At 43.0% G+C, this 17,210-nt stretch overlaps 2 protein-coding genes across 3 annotated transcripts in view; both read right to left on the minus strand.

Annotated features, from left to right (window-relative positions):
- SNX18 (sorting nexin 18) overlaps nt 1-8,302 on the minus strand; it is a 196,737-nt gene extending 188,435 nt beyond the window's left edge. Inside the window, exon 1 of one of the 2 annotated variants that reach the window (XM_007486309.3) lies at nt 6,374-8,300. In XM_007486309.3, the coding sequence (XP_007486371.2) occupies nt 6,374-8,048 (1,675 nt within the window). In that variant the 5' untranslated portion in view covers nt 8,049-8,300. Of the gene's footprint in view, nt 1-6,373 lie in introns of both variants that reach the window. The other variant, XM_001380859.4, reaches the window with a different exon arrangement.
- A 360-nt stretch (nt 8,303-8,662) lies between these two features.
- On the minus strand, nt 8,663-10,726 carry LOC130458544 (alkaline phosphatase, tissue-nonspecific isozyme-like). The gene has a single exon (XM_056824915.1). The coding sequence runs from the start codon at nt 10,532-10,534 to the stop codon at nt 9,041-9,043; it is 1,494 nt and encodes a 497-aa protein (XP_056680893.1). The 5' UTR covers nt 10,535-10,726; the 3' UTR covers nt 8,663-9,040.
- Between the last annotated feature and the right edge of the window lie 6,484 nt (nt 10,727-17,210).

Below are 17,210 nucleotides of genomic sequence, written 5' to 3' on the forward strand. Positions count from 1 at the left end.
TGACAAACTTCTTCTAAGAACAATGTTTTCAAATGAGTAAAATAATGAAATGCACAGAAATCACAAAAGAAATCAATTTTTTTTTAATTCAAAGAGCCTTGGAAGTTAAGAACTCCTTTCCTAAGTTAAGTAGGAACTTTTAAAAAGTGCCCATACTGGGGACAGCTGGATGACTCAGTGGATTGAGAGTCAGACCCAGAGATGGGAGGTCCTAGGTTCAAATCTGACCTCAGATACTTCCCAGCTGGGTGATCCTGGGAAAGTCACTTAATCCCCATTGCCTGGCCCTTACCACTCTTCTGCCTTGGAACCAATACACAGTATTGATTCTAAGATGGAAGGTAAGGGTTTAAAAAAAAAATTAAAAATGCCCATACTAATGACAGACATTAAAGGAATATTAACACCTCTGAAAATCTAATTAGCCAGAAGTAGATAATCTTCTGCCCCCCTTTTCAAAGGTTGGGAAGTTTCTATATAAAATTGTGCTCCAATAAAGAATTTTAAACATAAAAGGTTGCTTAAATTGCATCATGTTTGTTTGGGTTTTTCTCACAACCAAAAGTAAAGGCCTTTGAAGTAATCAAAGTTCTTTCAAAGTTCTCAAGAGCATATATCCATTCCTGGAATAACTCTTGAATCTCTGCAAAAAATAAAACTTCTCTTTATAATCGAAATTTTGAACATTTCTGAAAAGTTTTATCCAAGCTTAGAATAGATGGTCCCGCAGAATTCCTAGAAAACGCAAACGAAGTATGCTACAGCAATACCAGCTTCAAGTAAAGGGCCCTGTGACACAATAAGCATAGCTTTAGGCAACAATTTCCAAACCTACCTAAGGATGAGAAACTGCTGCCCGTATAACAGTTAGAGACAATACCGACCGTACCGTACCTTAGTTGCTACACTTGGAAAGATTGAACTTTGTTTCCCTGTTTTCTTTCAAGACTAACCTCAAGTCCAGGCTTCTGCGGAAGGCCTTTCCTAGGCTCAGTTTTTCTCCACCCCAGAATTCTACTCTTAATATAGTTTGCAATATTTCCTTGCATGTTGCCTCCCCAATTAGAGTGAAGTCTTTCAAAGAAGGGCCTGACTTTTGCCCTTCTTTAAATCCCCGATACCCAGCACCTGTCTGGCCCATGGTAAGTGCCTAATAAATATTCTCTAATTGAAAGCTGGCAGAAATGTTGTGCCGCTGGCTCTGCTTAACATCAATAATCAATACTTTTCCCCACAACAATCTTTTGGCAGAAGAGTGTTACCCTCCCTAACGAAGCTAAGAGCACTGAGATTCAAGGAGTTTAAGAAATTTGTTTCTGGGGCAGCTCAGCAACATAGGCTTGGAGTCTGTTGGATTCAAATCTGAGCTCAGACACTTCCTAGCTGTGGGCCCCTATGGCAATGAAGTCGCTTAACCCCAATTGCCTAGCCCTTACAGCAGAGCTGATGCTAAGACAGAAGGTATTTGGTTAAAAAAAAAAAGTGTGTTTCCCCACACTGGTTGACAGGTGAGCCTGACCTTGAAACTAGGTTGGTTGGTTTGTTTTTTGTCAGCTCCAAGGCTCTTCCCACACACCTTGCCATCTCCCAAATATACTGTTCCTAATAAAAATCATATTCCAAATCTCCATTATTACTGTGACACTTATAACAGTACTATTTTCATACCAAATCCAGCCTTAAACACTTAGCTGTACAACCCTGGGCAAGTCATTTAACGCCTGCCTCGGTTTTCCATCTGTAAAATGAGGATAATAATAGCACCTACCTCCCAGGGCTGTTGTGGGGATCTACTGAGATATGTGCAAAAGCACTTAGTAAGTACTATATAAAACGTTAGCTATTAGCTAACTCCTCTCTAGCTAATGATGTAGAACAGAGGTATAAAATACAAAGCCCTTCCCAGTACTCAGATAAAAATGCAGTTGAGAAATGTTTAACAAAATAAATTAAAACACAAAAAGACGTGTCATCTGTGGCTTTCTAATAAGTCAAAATGTGTCCTGCAGGGATCCATTTCAATTTGAGTTTGGCACTAATAATGTTGACAATATTATTTCAATTTCAACACTGTATTTAACAAAAGTCCTAAATGATATTCCTAGAGGCAAAAAAAGGAAAAAGGGAGAGTCGATCATTAATCATTTACTTAATATTAATAAGTTCTAGAAATAAGCGAATCAAATTCTTTAAAACAGAACCAAAGTACAGAGTCAGAAAAGAATTCTTTTTAAAATGAGGAAATATGAAGCTTAGAAAGATGAACTGACTTGCCTAAAACACAAACTGACAAGGGTAGAGGTAGTTATTCCCTGTTTGTTGCTTTCCATTACACTGTTACAAGTCTTTATCTGGCTTTCTTCTCTGCCTTTATCAGTAACTTGATGGGAGACAGAAAGTTGGGAGTAAGAATACATTGTACAAGAAAATCAGGATCTAAAAAGATCAACAAACTGAAACACAAAAGCCTGAAGTTAACAAGACAATACTTTAAAGAAGGATAAATGTAAAGTCCTGAATAAGATTTTTAAAAAATTTGTACAAAGATCAGATGGGAGAAAAAGGTTTAAATGGATTTAATAAGACATGGGGGTTTCAATTCCTTGGCTAAAATTCAACACACCCTCACTTAGAAAAAAAGCTGACACTATCTTAAACTATATTCAGGAAATATAGTGACCAGAGCCAGAGAGGAAAAAGATAGTAATAAATGCACACAAACATGTGTGTGAACTTAAATATAAGTATACATATATACACACACACAGATACATGTGGATATAACTCTACCTATATATGAATTAAAGGTTTCCAATCTTCTGATTCAATATCCAATTCTAATTTGGTTACACTAATCAGGCATAGATCAGACTACATCTGAAGTATATTTTCTAAGTCTAGGTACTGTTAGGTGTTGTTAAAGAGGGGCAATAAAAAACTGGAATGAATCCATAAGTTTTACAGAATCTGAAAACTGTTATATGAAGGTGGTTAGCCTGAAGGAAAAATAAGACACAGAGATCACAGGATCATGGACTGAAAACTGGAAGGGACCTTAGGGGCCATCTACGATCATCAGATAAGACCAAGAGCCCTGAAACACCCACAAAACACTGGCTCTCCTCCACCCTCCAAGTCACTACCCCAGGAAGCAATCAATCTCTGTGGGAAAGAAGCTAGCCATCCTCTGCTACCACCAACACCAAGTGCTAACACTGGGCAAATAAACCTAAAATCCCGGAAGGAAACAAAATTGCCACTAGCTCAGCATCCTCCTAACTGTAGACCTGCTTCTGTCTAATGCTAGACATCAGCACAGAAGCAAATCTTGTGGCAGGGATTTAGAACAGCTTCAGAAGGTACTCCAGCCTCCTACCTTAAGTAGCCAAGAGCCTGAAAACAAAAATCCTCAGTACCCAAAGTCGATGACGTTGTCAAATGGCTCACCATATGGCTTTGTTAATGAAAATGACACTGAAGATGATGCATTACCATCTGCTTTGCTGCTGCACTCTACAGACCACCAGGCCTTTCCATCTGACTTGCAGTTAAAAGCTAAGCAGTCTCCCCTTAATAGGTAGTGAGCTCCTCAAGAGCAGAGACTTGTCTTAGTTTTTCCTATTTATATCCTCTCCTTCAACCTCTCACGCTGCAAATGAGGAACTTGAAGGTCTAAAGAAATGAAGGTAAATGGGGAGCCTATATCCAAACCCAATGCCCTTTCCACTGCACCATGCTGTCTTCAAATAAATATTCAAGATTCTATCTGGTAGGAAAGTCTTATTCTGTACAGTTCCTGACTACAGAACTGTGACCATTGCATACAAGTTACAGGAAAACAAGTTTGAGATTCAAAATAAACAATATTAACAATTGTCAACTGGTCTCCCCATTACTGAAAGAGACTCAAGCAGGAGCCAAATTTGTCAGAAACAGAGATATTTCCTTCTTTAGGTGGAGACTGGATTTAAGGTTCTTTCCACCATGTATTAGTCCAGACTTTATTATGTACTTCATTTTCCTGAATAGAGTTTAATAAAAATTATGTTCACTTAAATGGTGAACTTTTTGAGGGGAGGAACTGTCTTTTCCCTCCTTGTGTAGCTTGTTGCTTAGCATTCTGATTAGCACACAAAGTAGGTACTTAGTGAATGTTTTTTGGCATTCCTCCTCTGGTCTTCCTTTTTTAATTTGTAAAGTAAGAGAGTGTCCACTAAAGTTCTCGATTTATAAATTAAAGATTCTATGAGTCTTAAGACCTGGCATTTAAGGCACTCTCCAAATTTTTTCAGTCTACTGTTCCCAGACATACTTTGATCTATTCCCACCCCCAAATTGATAACTAGCTGTTCAATATCTTGTTCTGAATTCTACTTATTCTAATTATACTGACCTTTGTTTGTTTCCAAAGTTACCTGCACTCCTTTTCCTATATCTTCACCTCTATAAGCCCATCAATTGGGAAGTGACTGAGTAAGTTGTTCTATATGACTGTGATGGAATGCTATTGTGTTTTAAGACACAATAGGGGGAGGTCCTGGGTTCAAATCTGACCTCAGACCTAGCTGTGACCCTGGGCAATACTAGCCCTTACCACTCTTCTTCCTTGCAACCAATACTTAGTATTGATTCTAAGACAGAAAGTAAGGTTTAAAAAAAATTAAATGATGAGGGGGATGGGTTCAGAAAAATCTGGAAAGACTTATATGAACTGATGCAAAGTGAACAGAACCACTGTACACAATCACAGCAATACTGTATAATGATCAACTGGGAATGACAGCCATTGTCAATAAAACAATGATCAAAGGCAATTCCAAATGACTTATGATGAAAAATGCTATCCATTTCCTGGAAAAGGAAATGATGGAATCTGAGTGCAGGCTGAAGCATAATTTTTCCATTTTCTTTATTTATCTTGCTTTTTTTGGTAACGTGGCTAATAGGAAAATATGTTGTGCATGATTTCACACATATAATCGATATCACATTTTTTGCCTTCTTAATGGATGGGGCAGGGGTAAAAGAAAGACAATTTGAAACAAAAATTAAAAACAAAAAAGAATATTTAAAATAAATGCATTTTCTCTGCACAAAGCCTATCTCAAGCACCACTATATCCTCCAGGAAGCCTTCTCTTGTTCCTCTAGCTGAAAGTGATTTATTTTTCTCAGGGTTTTTTTGGGAGGGGTCTGAGTCCTCCTTTTACTTTACCTATTCCACCATTAAACTACAGGATTCTTGAGGGCAAAGACCCTGTCGTTTTAATCTCTTTGCATCTCCCCAATTCTTGGCACAGTAAGCAGATTCAAAGCTGGAAAGCACCCTCTCACTTTATGGATAATGAAACAGGCCTAGATACCTAAGGACATACAGGTAAGCAGTGAAAATGAGTGTGAACTGAAGCTTTCTGATTTCAAAACCAACACTCTTTCCACTATCCCTCTTAATAAGTGTTTGGTAAATTGAACCAAATTTTCAGTCTTCTCCAAACAAAGAACTTTTATTTTCCTGAAGCTACCTAAATTTTTTACCAAAGAAGGATTTTGAATAATTTATTAAAGTATAAGGTAGGATACTCTCATTTCTACATTTTTATTCTTTCTTATTTGTCATCTTCTCTACTAAACTACCTCTAAAAGTGAACTAGAGGAATACTCCGCAAAAAAATCCCAAAACCCTCTAAGAAGTCATCCCAATCTAATCCTAGCCAATATAAATATATAAAAATGTCTGGCCACCTTTGTACCCAATAACTCCACCCATTATATGGTTCTAACACTGACATGTAACAGGTTTTCATTCTTCTTTAAAAAGTTATGCATTGATCTGGCCTCAGACACTTCCCAGCTGTGTGACCCTGGGCAAGTCACTTGACCCCCATTGCCTGGCCCTGACCACTCTTCTGCCTTGGAGCCAATACACAGTATTAACTCCAAGATGGAAGGTAAGGGTTTAAAAAAAAAAAAAGTTATGCAGTGAGGAATAGGGCCTGGACCTGTGATTTCTGTGAACAGGGAACTCCCAGGTGAGGAAAACTCCCTCTACTGTTTCTGCAAGGTCCAATCCTGAGCTCGAGAATAGCCTGAAGTCAATGACTTGCCTTCCAGTTAGAGGTAGTGGGCCTAACAAAGTTCTTTTCTGTTCCCAGGCCAGGCTGCCATTTATTATGCTACTTCTGCATAAACGCTATTGCCTAATGATAACAACGACAAAGTGGCCATCCGAAAGCACTGAGCACGAATGTGACAAATCTGCTTCCTAGGCTGAGAGAGATGCATTTTAGAGCAATTCCTCCCAAATCATGACAGGAATCACAAGCTTTCAATCTGGGAAACAGACACACGTTGTGGCAGAAGAAGAGCATTTTTACCTTTCTGAACATGAATGATGTCTGGAAAGTTGGCCAGATGTCCCTGATACAGAGCTAACAAATCCATCACTGGGTCCAAGTCCTGCCGAGGCTGCTCCGCAAAGAGCTCTCCAATGGCGTCGTAGGCATCTCCGGTGAAGGCAATGGCCTGGTTCAGGCCCACGGAGAAGGCCTGTTGGTCCAGTTCGAAAGCTTGGCTGAGCCCCCGGAAGGACTGTCCCACCTTCTGATACTCCTTCTTGAAGCCCGTCACCTGCTTCCTGGCAAATTCGTTGGCTGTGTGGTTGAGCTGCAGGGCGCTGTCGTCCATCTTCTTGGTGAAGCTCTTGAAGCCATCGATCTTGCTTTCCACTTCCTGCAGGTCCAGCGCGGCCGCCGAAGGGGTGCTCAGCGTCAAAAAGAAGTTGGCTCCCACCATCTCGTCCTTCTCCGCTTTCCTCTTGCCCTGCTTCCAGGCCTTCTCATCGGTGCTGCTGCTGCAGGTCAAGAAGTGCTGGAAGACATCGCACTGGGCTAGCACGGGATGGCTGGCCATGTGGTTCATCCACCAAATGAGTCCCTTCCTGCGCTTGGAAATAAAGTCCTCCTCGAAGCGGCCGGTGGCCTGCTTCTCGGGCAGGTGGGGCACTGAGATGACGGGGAACTTCTCGGCCAGGCGAGCATAGAGCCAGTCGAAGTGCTTGTAGCGCCGGTGCACGGGCACCTGGGTGTGGGTGGGCACCAGCTTGTACGAGATGTAGCTTTTCATGCCCTTGAACTTGGTCTGCTTGGTGGGGTCGTCGATGGTGCACTGGAAGGGGTAGGGGTTCTCCTGCCACTCGGGGCCGTAGGGCCCCAGCACCACGCACAGCTTGTCCCCGTCCTTGACGAAGCCCGAGGCCTCCCCCAGCACGAAGGCCTCGCCGCCCGATTTGACAAAGGTGGAGAAGCGGTTCAGGTTGCGGCTCACCGTGGCAGAACTTTTGGCCCCCGACGGCGGGGGGTGGTGCTGGGGATGCGCGTGGGTCGGGCCCCCGCGGGAACCCAGGGACAGGTCAGAGCGCGTGGACAGGCGATAGCGCCCGGGCGCGCAGCCGCCACCACCCCCGGAGGAGGAGCCGTCGTAGTCCGGGTAGGAGCCGCTGCCCAGCACCCCGGGCTCGTCTGCCACAGTCGAGCTGTCGTCCCACTCGTCGTCCCAGTCGTCGTCGCTGCCTTGGCTAGGCTGGTAGCTGCTGCCGTAGAGCGGTTGCGCCGAGGAGGGCTGCAGGGCCCCGCTGGCCGCGCCGTACGGGAAGCCCGCGGCGGCCGGGGGCGGCGGCTGCCCAGACTGGAAGCTGTCGGAGGGCAGCGGCTTGAAGGAACTCGCCAGGGACAGCGCCAGTGGGGCTGCGGCGACTGAGGACGCGCCGGCGGCGGGCGGGGGCAGCGGCTCGAAGCCACCCGGTGGCACGTTGGCGTAGCGGGCCGCCGGGCCGTGGCTGTCGCCGCTGGGCGCGCTCGGGGGCTCTGGGGCGCGGATCACCTGCACATAGGAGGCCGGGAAGAGCCCGCGGTCGCCGCGGCTGTTGACCCCCTCCAGCCAGCCCTCGATGTCCTGCTCGCTGCACAGGCTCAGCACCTCGTGCTCGCGCAGAGAGATCTCGCCCGGGTTCTCCGACCTGAAGTCGTACAGCGCCCGGGCGCGCAGCGCCATGGCCCCGGCGCCCTCCACCCACCCGCCCGCCCGTCCGGGGTCCTACGCCCGGCCCCGAGCTGCTCCTGGCGCGTGAGAGGCAGGCTCCGCGCCGCTCACTCTGTCACTCGTCCCGTCCCGTACGCGGCACAGCTGCGTTCGGACCGCTACGCCCTCTCCCCTCCGGCTCTCCTCTAAGCCGCGGCGGCAGCAAGCAGCTAGAGCACTTAGTCCCCGCTTCTCCGCCGCCGCCGCGGGCTTTGGGGGCGGGGGCGCCACAGCCTCCCACGTCCCCAGCTTTGCTAATCCACGGCCGAGAGGAGCGGGGCCAGGGGAGAGCAAGCGATCGCAGAGTTGCTCCTTTGCTGGGTCCGCTCGGCTTGCTCGGAAGAGGAGCCGGCGGTTGCACCGTCCCCTGGCCACCGCTGCCCCCTGCTGTCTAAGGCCTGCAATGGGTCAGCGGGTCAGAGGAAGAGGGGAGGTTTCCCATTGGTGCCATTGTGCTAGGGAGCTTTTTATTGTTTTCTTTTAACTGCCTGGTTAAAATGTCTAAAAACAACCAACAAAGTTTTCATCTTAAATATAAATTTAACTTACAATTCAGCTTACATGTAAGGAAACTTGAAATGCAACTATGCAAATACGAACCTTTTTATTTTTTTTGGAAAAATGTTTATAAACAGGATTTTGTGGAGAATTTAAAAAACAAGAACAGCAGCAAGAAAGAGGAGAGATGACCGTCCCAGAAGCCCTGTCCCATCCCTCTCCCCTACCTCAGTGTCCCTTTCCTGCCATCTATCCCTCTCTTGCCACCCCGGTGATTCTGGGTCTTGTTCTTCATTAGGATGAGGGCTGAGCCCATGATGCGTTCTACAGCTGGGGATGGATGAGGGGAGTTTGGGGAGGAAGGAGTCCGTCCCAACCAACCTGCCTGGACCTTTTCCCTCTTCCAGCCTTCTGGCTTAAGCCATGAGACTTGTGAGGATTAACAGTCAGCAGGCTGCTAGCTGAGATCATGAATGAGGCTGGCAGTGGTCTGTGTTGGACCCAATGCACGAGGCATAGGCCATGGCATGTGGAATGTAGTTCTGTTCGAAGACGCCGTGAAGGAGGTGAGCCATGGGGCCCTTGGAGAACACAGGCACGTCTTCACTGCCGTGGGTTTCCTTGCTCAGGGGCACTGCAGCCTGGGCCCGGTAGTTCTTATCAGCATAGTCCACAGCTAAAACATTCTCCCTCTCACCGGCCACCACCTTGTAGCCAGGGCCATTTCCGTACAGGAGAGAAGTGAAGGGTTTCTTGTCTCTGTCGCTCAGGGAGGCGGCAAGACCGAAGATGGAGTTCCCCCGGGGAGCGTGGCCACCCAGCGTGAAGACGTGGGAGTGATCCGCTGTGACCACAGTCAGCGTGTCCTCGGAGGAGGTCAGGGCTCCAGCCCGTGCGATGGCCCGGTCCATCTCCACCACCTCGTGGAGGGCTTGTTTGGCCTTTCCCGCGTGGTGGCCGTGGTCGATTCTGCCCCCTTCTACCAGCAGGAAAAAGCCCTCGGGGTTCTTTCTCAGGATCTTGATGGCCACCTCCACCATCTCCGTCAGGGACGGGTCTGTCCAGCGGTTTCTGTTAAGTTCGTACATCATATCCTTGGGCTCGAAGAGACCTAGAAGGAAGTCCACATGGTTCCAGTCCAGTTTCAGCAGCTGCCTGCGGTTCCAGACATAGTAGGCATTCTTGTTCGGAGGCTTCTTCTCCCTCCAGATATCGGTGAGTCTCTGCCCATCCAGCCTCGTCCCTCTCGCCTCCTTGTTCCCGTACTCCACATCCGGTGTGCCCTTAGGAAACATGTACTTCCGGCCTCCGCCCAGGACCACCTCGATATCCGGGATGTTGTGCATCAGCTGGTGGGCTATGTCCTTGCAGCCCTGGCCCAGGGCCTCGGAGGGCATCTCGTTGTCCGAATACCATGTCCTATCCACGGAGTGTGCATAGGCGGCGCTGGGCGTAGCGTGGTTCACTCGAGTGGTGGTCACGATGCCCACAGACTTCCCAGCATCCTTGGCCCAGCGCAGGATTGAGGTGATCTCGTTGCCCTTGGTGGTGTTGCACTGCGATCGGCTGGCAGCAGCACTCACGCCCAGGGTGCCCTTTTTGCTCTTTACCCCGCACAGGAAGGCCGTGGCCGTGCCGGCACTGTCAGGAACCTGGGCGTTGGTGTTGTATGTCTTGGACAGAGCCAAGAAGGGAAACTTCTCCATTTCAAGCTGGAACTCCTCGCCAGGCATGTGGTGAAGCTGGCCTTTGAGGATCCGGGCAGCAGATACGGTGGTCACCCCCATCCCATCCCCCACAAACAAGATCACATTCTTGGCTACGTTGGTGTTGAGCTTCTGGAGCTCCAAGGCTTTGTGGAGGGTCTGCTGTGCCTGTGCTCTCCAGTACTCGGGATTCTTCTCCTGGACCAGGGAGGAGAGGCACGCCCCAGCCAACAGGCTCAGGAAAAGGAGAAGCATAGTCAGATGGGTGGACCCGGAGACCAGAGAGGTAGCTGCTCAGATGTCCAGCCGAGTGAAGAGCTGAGTCAATTGGGAGCCAGGAGTCCCTTCTTCCTGCATGCTAAAATGAATGACCCTAGACTGGGCTTCTCCCCAGCTTATATAAGGGCAGTGATCCCAGAGGAAGGGAAATCCAGGGCCCCTCCTCACCCTCCACCCCTATACACACATTGACCAGCATTCTGGGAGTACTTTGCAAGTTAGTACGGACCTTGAGAAGTAATGAGATCATATCAAAAGTTAATTATTAAGACTCAATTATCCTAGATTCACAACCTGGGATTAACCAACCTTCTTTGGATAGATTTCAGAAGGTCATGAGCTTGGATGGAGGGGGAGAAATTCTTTTCACTTAACTAAATTTTTCGTTGAAATTTAGAATCTCCTTCAATTATTTAAGAACATCTTTTCCTAAAAAGAGATCTATAAGACTTAACCAGACTGATGAAAAGATCTATGACACAAAACAAGTTAAGAAACCTTAATCTACAAGAAAAGAAGGAAAAGACAATGGGTAAGAGAATCAATCCACGTTAGGGAATTAAAAACTTACATTTTTCTAGTCATTTAAGGTCTGCAAAATACTATATACTTATACATGTAAATTTATATTTGCCTCATATATTTATATATTTGTGTATATGTATATATATTGTAAGAGTGTGAAACCCCCTACCCCTTTTATGATTAAAATAGTATTAGGTTTTATGATTGTTTTTTTACAACACAATCATTAGTTTTTGAGTTAATAGTCAAATAATGTAGCTTGTGTCATATGAATTATAAACATTATCTAAGAAAAATACAGTTTAGGGTGGTATCAAATCTTGTTTACAGGCATTTTGACCCTAAACCTATAACCCAAAAGTTTCTACTTAGCCCACCACACCCCTCTTTTTTGTATAAAAAGATAGTCAGACGGGCACCCAACTGCTGACTCCTAGTATTTTGGAATTGTCAGCAGAATACCAATTAGCCCCCAATCCCTTATTGCAGAGGCCTTGGAAAGATCAGCAATAATAATAAACATAAGGTACCACCCATAGTGATCTTTTTTACACTTTCTAGTCTAAACAGCACTTGCATCATTGAAAAGTGCCCATGTGAAAGATTTTGCATCCACTCTATTTTAGTTTTGATTGTATTTTCTGTCACTCCACCATCAACTTTCTTGGCATAAAAAAAGGCTATTTCCTATGACTCGGGGTCTCTGGTCTTGATCTTGATCAGGGTCAGGCTTTTTTGCGAGACTGGCCTCTTCTCAATAAACCTACTTAGCTTGGAGTTTTGTACTGGTGTGATAAAATTTCACCACAATATCTATCACATATATATGTATATATGAGATTATACTTCATTTATAATCACTTATTTGGAGTGGAGAAGTGGATACTAATGAAGGGGTCTCAGTTTCCTCATCCTTAAAATGAGGAAATTAAACCAGATGTTTATTAGGTATCTTTTAGTGCTAACATTCTATCAGTCACTTAACTTCAACCCCCTCTCAGGGCACCTGTTTCCCCATCTGTGTAATGAAGGGGTTAGACTAGATGGCCTCTGAGATCCCTTTCAGCTTTTGATCTATCTATAAGCTCCTGAATAAGGACAGATGACACAATTTCCCTGTTTATATAATGTGAATGATTTTTAAAGTTCCTTCTATCTTTAAATCCTGTAATCTTGAGTTTCTAACTTCTGCTAATTAATCATACTGCTAATCATTGAATTCTAAAGTCAGTATTTCAGCAGCACTTAGCAGTACCAAGGTCTAGTGCAGAGTTAACCATTCAGATTTATTTTGAGTACTTAATGAATCCAGCTGCTTCCTAGGGATCAGATTCCTAAAAATAAGTCATCCCAGAACAAACTTTCCTTCTTCTTAGAACTATTAAGCTGGTGAAATGTTATGGGTTTGGGAAACAAAGCAAATCTTAGCCAAAGCAAGTCTGATTCCTCTAGCAACTGAAATTATTGATTAGATCTATCATCAACCTTTACCCTTCTTAAAATAATTAGGAGATAAAACACCCTCTTTGATTGAGATCCATGATAAATCAATCAAGGCCAACCACCTCTACTGAAAAGGTCAAAAGCATAAAAGTAGGTTTGAAAAGACCTTAATTTGGATGGAGTGAACCATTGAATGATGCTGGGGTGAAGGTGGGGAGAGAGGAGAGCTGGAGCATTGGGGTTGATTGGCTCTAGTACTGTGCATGGATTAAAAAAGAAAAAGTAAATTTGGAATCCTATATTCCTTGGCTGCCCAACCTAATGGTGCTCTCCCTTAATAAAAACACCAGGGCTTAGAGCATCTTGTTAGCTACTTTAAATAGGATGCAAGTGCTTGATTGATTGATTCAATTGACCACCTACTTTTAATTTATGGAAGAGGGATTAGACTGGTTTTGTGTAGGTCAAGAGGGAGGAACTAAGCACAATCATTGGGCATTGCAATGAGACGGATTTTGTCACAATACAAAGACAAATTTTTTTACAATTAGAATGGCTTGAAAATAGAATGGGCTGCTTTGTGAGTTAATGAATTCCTTCACCCTAGGGATGTTCAAACAGAAGCATAATGGACACTTCTTAAAAAATGTTATAGAAGGAGCTAAATCAATTGTACAAAAAAAAAAATCAAGCCATTCTCCAATTGATAAATGGGCAGGGGACATGAATAGACAATTTTCAGATAAAGAAATCAAAACTATTGATAAGCACATGAAAAAGTGCTCTAAATCTCATAATCAGATGCAAATCAAAACAGCTCTGAGGTATCACCTCACACCTAGCAGATTGGCTAATATGACAGCAAAGGAGAGTAATGAATGCTGGATGATGTGGCAAAGTAGGGACACTAATTCATTGCTGATGGAGTTGTGAATTGATCCAACCATTCTGGAGGGCAATTTGGAACTATGCCCAAAGGACACTAAAAGACCGTCTGCCCTTTGATCCAGCTATAGCACTGCTGGGTTTGTACCCCAAAGAATAAGGAAAAAGACTTGTACAAAAATATTCATAGCTGCGCTCTTTGTGGTGGCAAAAAATTGGAAAATGAGGGGATGCCCTTCAATTGGAGAATGGCTGAACAAATTGTGGTATATGTTGGTGATGGAATACTATTGTGCTTAAAGGAATAATAAAGTGGAGGAATTCCATGGAGACAGGAACAACCTCCAGGAAGTGATGCAGAGTGAGAGGAGCAGAACCAGGAGAACATTGTACACAGAGACTGATACACTGTGGTACAGTCGAATATAATGAATGTCTCCAATAGTGGCAATGTAGTGATCCTGAACAACCTGGAGGGATCTATGAGAAAGAGCACTATCCACATTCAGAGAAAGAACTGTAAGAGTAGAAACACAGAAGAAAAACAACTGCTTGATCACATGGGTCAATGGGGATATGATTGGGGATATAGACTCTAAATGATCACTCTAGAGCAAATATCAATAATATAGAAATAGGTCTTGATCAATTATATATGTAAAACCCGGTGGAATTGCACATCAGCTATGGGAGGGGGTTGGGGGAAGAGAGGGAAAGAACATAAATCTTGTAACCATGGAAAAATATTCTAAATTAACTAATTAAATGAAATTTTCCCAATTAAAAATAAATAAATAAAACTTATCTATATTAAAATCAAATCTAATCAAGACATAACTCACACCATTAAATGAAGACTTATTACAAACAAAAAAAGTTATATAAAGAATCCATTCATGATTGAGATCAGGTGATCTCTGAGGTTATTTCCAAATTTGCTTATATTTTAAAATTATACTATTTTAGCTTAGCTTTTCAAAATTAACAAAAATAGTTATAAATGATCATTTTAGTTTCATCTCTACCAGATCTCTAAAAATGTTCGTTTGAATACCTATCATGTTTCCAAATGTGAATATGAACAACTTCTCTAAAATTAGAGACTTCAAAGTGAAAACAAACTATTAAAAAAAAAAACTCATAAGGGCAGCTAGGTGGCTCAGTGAAAAGAGTCAGGCATGGAGATGTGAGGTCCAGGGTTCAAATTTGACCTCAGACTCTTCTTAGCTATGTTCCCTAGGTGAGTTACATCACCCCAATTGCCTATCCCTTACCCCTCTTCTGCCTTGAAACTAATACTTAGGGTCAATTCTAAGACAGAAGTTAAGAGTTTTTAAAAAAGGTAAAAAAGTGTTCGTTGAAGAATAACACCAACACGGGCTGTACTTAATCTTTATATACCAGATCTTGGGGATAAGAAGTAGAGATTGTGTTGGATCAATACAATAGTTACATCATCAATACTTTTTATGCTGATCTTTCAAGTATTGAATCAATCAACCAAAAGGTTTTTCTGCACTCTGAATTCCATCATGGTACCTCTCCCACACAGAAACATTTCACTCTCCCACCATCCCTCTCAGCTTTTTATATGTTGTCTCTCTCCCATTAGATTGTAAGTTGCTTGAGGGCAAGAACTTCCTTTTGCCTCTTTTTGTATCTTCAGCATTTAGTGATGTGCTTTGCACATAGTAGACACTTGAGATGTTTGCTATTATTGAAGTATTTATTAAGTATCTACTATGTACCAAGCATAGTATTAATCATTAGGTATACAAATACAATGAAGAAGCTTACTTACATTCAAATGGAGGAGATATAAATGTGTATTCATGTGTATATATATACAGAATAAATACAAAGTAGCTGAATACAAGGTAGTTTGAAAAGGACAGCACCAGCAGTTAAGACTAGTCAGGAAAGCTCTTTTGTAGAATATGATACTTAAACTGTCTTGAAAAAAAAGAATTCTTTTCTTTTTTTTATCCAAAGATTTTATTTTCCCAATTATATGCAATCACAATTTTCCATATATATTTTCTGAAATTGTAAGATTCAAATTATCTCCTTCCCTCCCCTCTCTCAGAGATGGTAAGTAATTTGATCTGGGTTACACGTATATCATCATGCAATGCATACTTCTTTACAGGTCATTGTTGTAAGAGAATACTCATATAAAACCACCCCCCCCAAATAAATCCATAAATAAACTAATGTGGAAGATGGTGTGCTATGATCTGTGTCTCACTTCAAAAGTTCTTTCTATGGAGGTGAATAGCATTCCCTATCAAAATCCTTCAGAATTAAGAACAGTATCCACATTCAGAGGAAGAACTGTGGGAGGAGAAACACAGAAGAAAAACAACTGCTTGATTACATGGGTTGAGGGGATATGAATGGGGATATAGACTAAATGATCACCCTAGTGCAAACACCAACAACATGGAAATAGGTTCTGATCAAGGTCACATGTAAAACCCAGTGGAATTGTGCATTGGCTATGGGGGGAAGGGGGGGAGGGAGGGAAAGAATATGATTCTTGTAACCAAGGAATAATGTTCAAAATTGAATAAATTAAATTTAAAAAAAAATCCTTCAGAATTGTCTTGATCATTGTAATTCTGAGAGTAGACAAGTTTTCAGATGATCAGTGTACAATATTACTGTTACTATGTACAATGTTCTCCCAGTTCTGCTTATTTACTCTGCATCAGTTCATGTAGATCTTTCAAGCTTTTTCTGAAATCATCTTGTTTATCATTTCTTATAGCACAATCACCATATATCACAAATATCCATCACCAACACATAGCACAATTTGTTCAGCCATTCCCCAGTTGATGGATATCCCCAATTCTTTTCCACCTCAAAAAGAGCTGCCTTACATACTTTTGTACAAGTAGGTCCTTTCCCTTTTTTTATGATCTCTTTGTTATACAGACCCATAGTGGCATTAGATTAAAGGATATATACAGTAGGCCTGTGAGCATAGTTCCAAATTGCCCTCCAGAATGGCTGGATCAGATCACAACTCCACTAACAATGTATTAGTGTCCCAATTTTGCCACATCCCTTCCAATATTTATCACTTTACTGTCATATTGGCCAAACTGATAGTGTGAGGTGGTACCTCAGTGATGTTTTATATGCATTTCTCTAATCAAGTGATTTAGAATATTTTATATGATTATTTATAGCTTTGATTTCTTCATCTAAAAATTGTTTGTTCAAATTCTTTGGCCATTTGTCCAGTGGGAATGGCTTGTTTTATTAAAAAAGGATTCTTAGAAGCAGAATATCCAGATCTGGAGGACAGCAAATGCTAAGACTCAGGGAGGGAAAATATAATATCCTGAATGAAGAGTAGAGAAGACCAATTTGAACAGATAACAGAGTCCAGTATATAGTTTCACATACCTAAGGCTAGAAAACTAGGTTAGGACAAGGTGTAAATCTTGAAATTTCTCAGACTTGTGAATGTTAAAAATTTCCACATTGAGGAATCCTCCATTAGAACAAATTCCCTACTGGGAAACATTCCCCATTTTGATGTGAGAACTCGCCAGGATCAGAAATGGGAGGACCTCTACTCCACCCGTACTTAAGACTGCTTTAGGGGAGAAAACTCCTTGCTAAACAAAGAAAGTTCTTGGACCCATGCTTATAATAAGGCAAGGAGTTCTTTGAGCCATGCCTGTTTTTTAGAATTGATACAATGAGATGCTAGGTACCTAAAAGGGTCGGGCAAGTTTTCTCTTAATGAGATTAGTTGACTCAGCTGTGTTTTCACTGGTTCAGA

The sequence above is a fragment of the Monodelphis domestica genome, chromosome 3 (genome assembly GCF_027887165.1).
Source record: "Monodelphis domestica isolate mMonDom1 chromosome 3, mMonDom1.pri, whole genome shotgun sequence".
In the NCBI taxonomy this organism is placed as follows: domain Eukaryota; kingdom Metazoa; phylum Chordata; class Mammalia; order Didelphimorphia; family Didelphidae; genus Monodelphis; species Monodelphis domestica.

Coding starts and splice junctions, on each gene's coding strand:
- LOC130458544 (XM_056824915.1), bottom strand. CDS start 10,534: ATGCTTCTCCTTTTCCTGAGCCTGTTGGCTGGGGCGTGCCTCTCCTCC.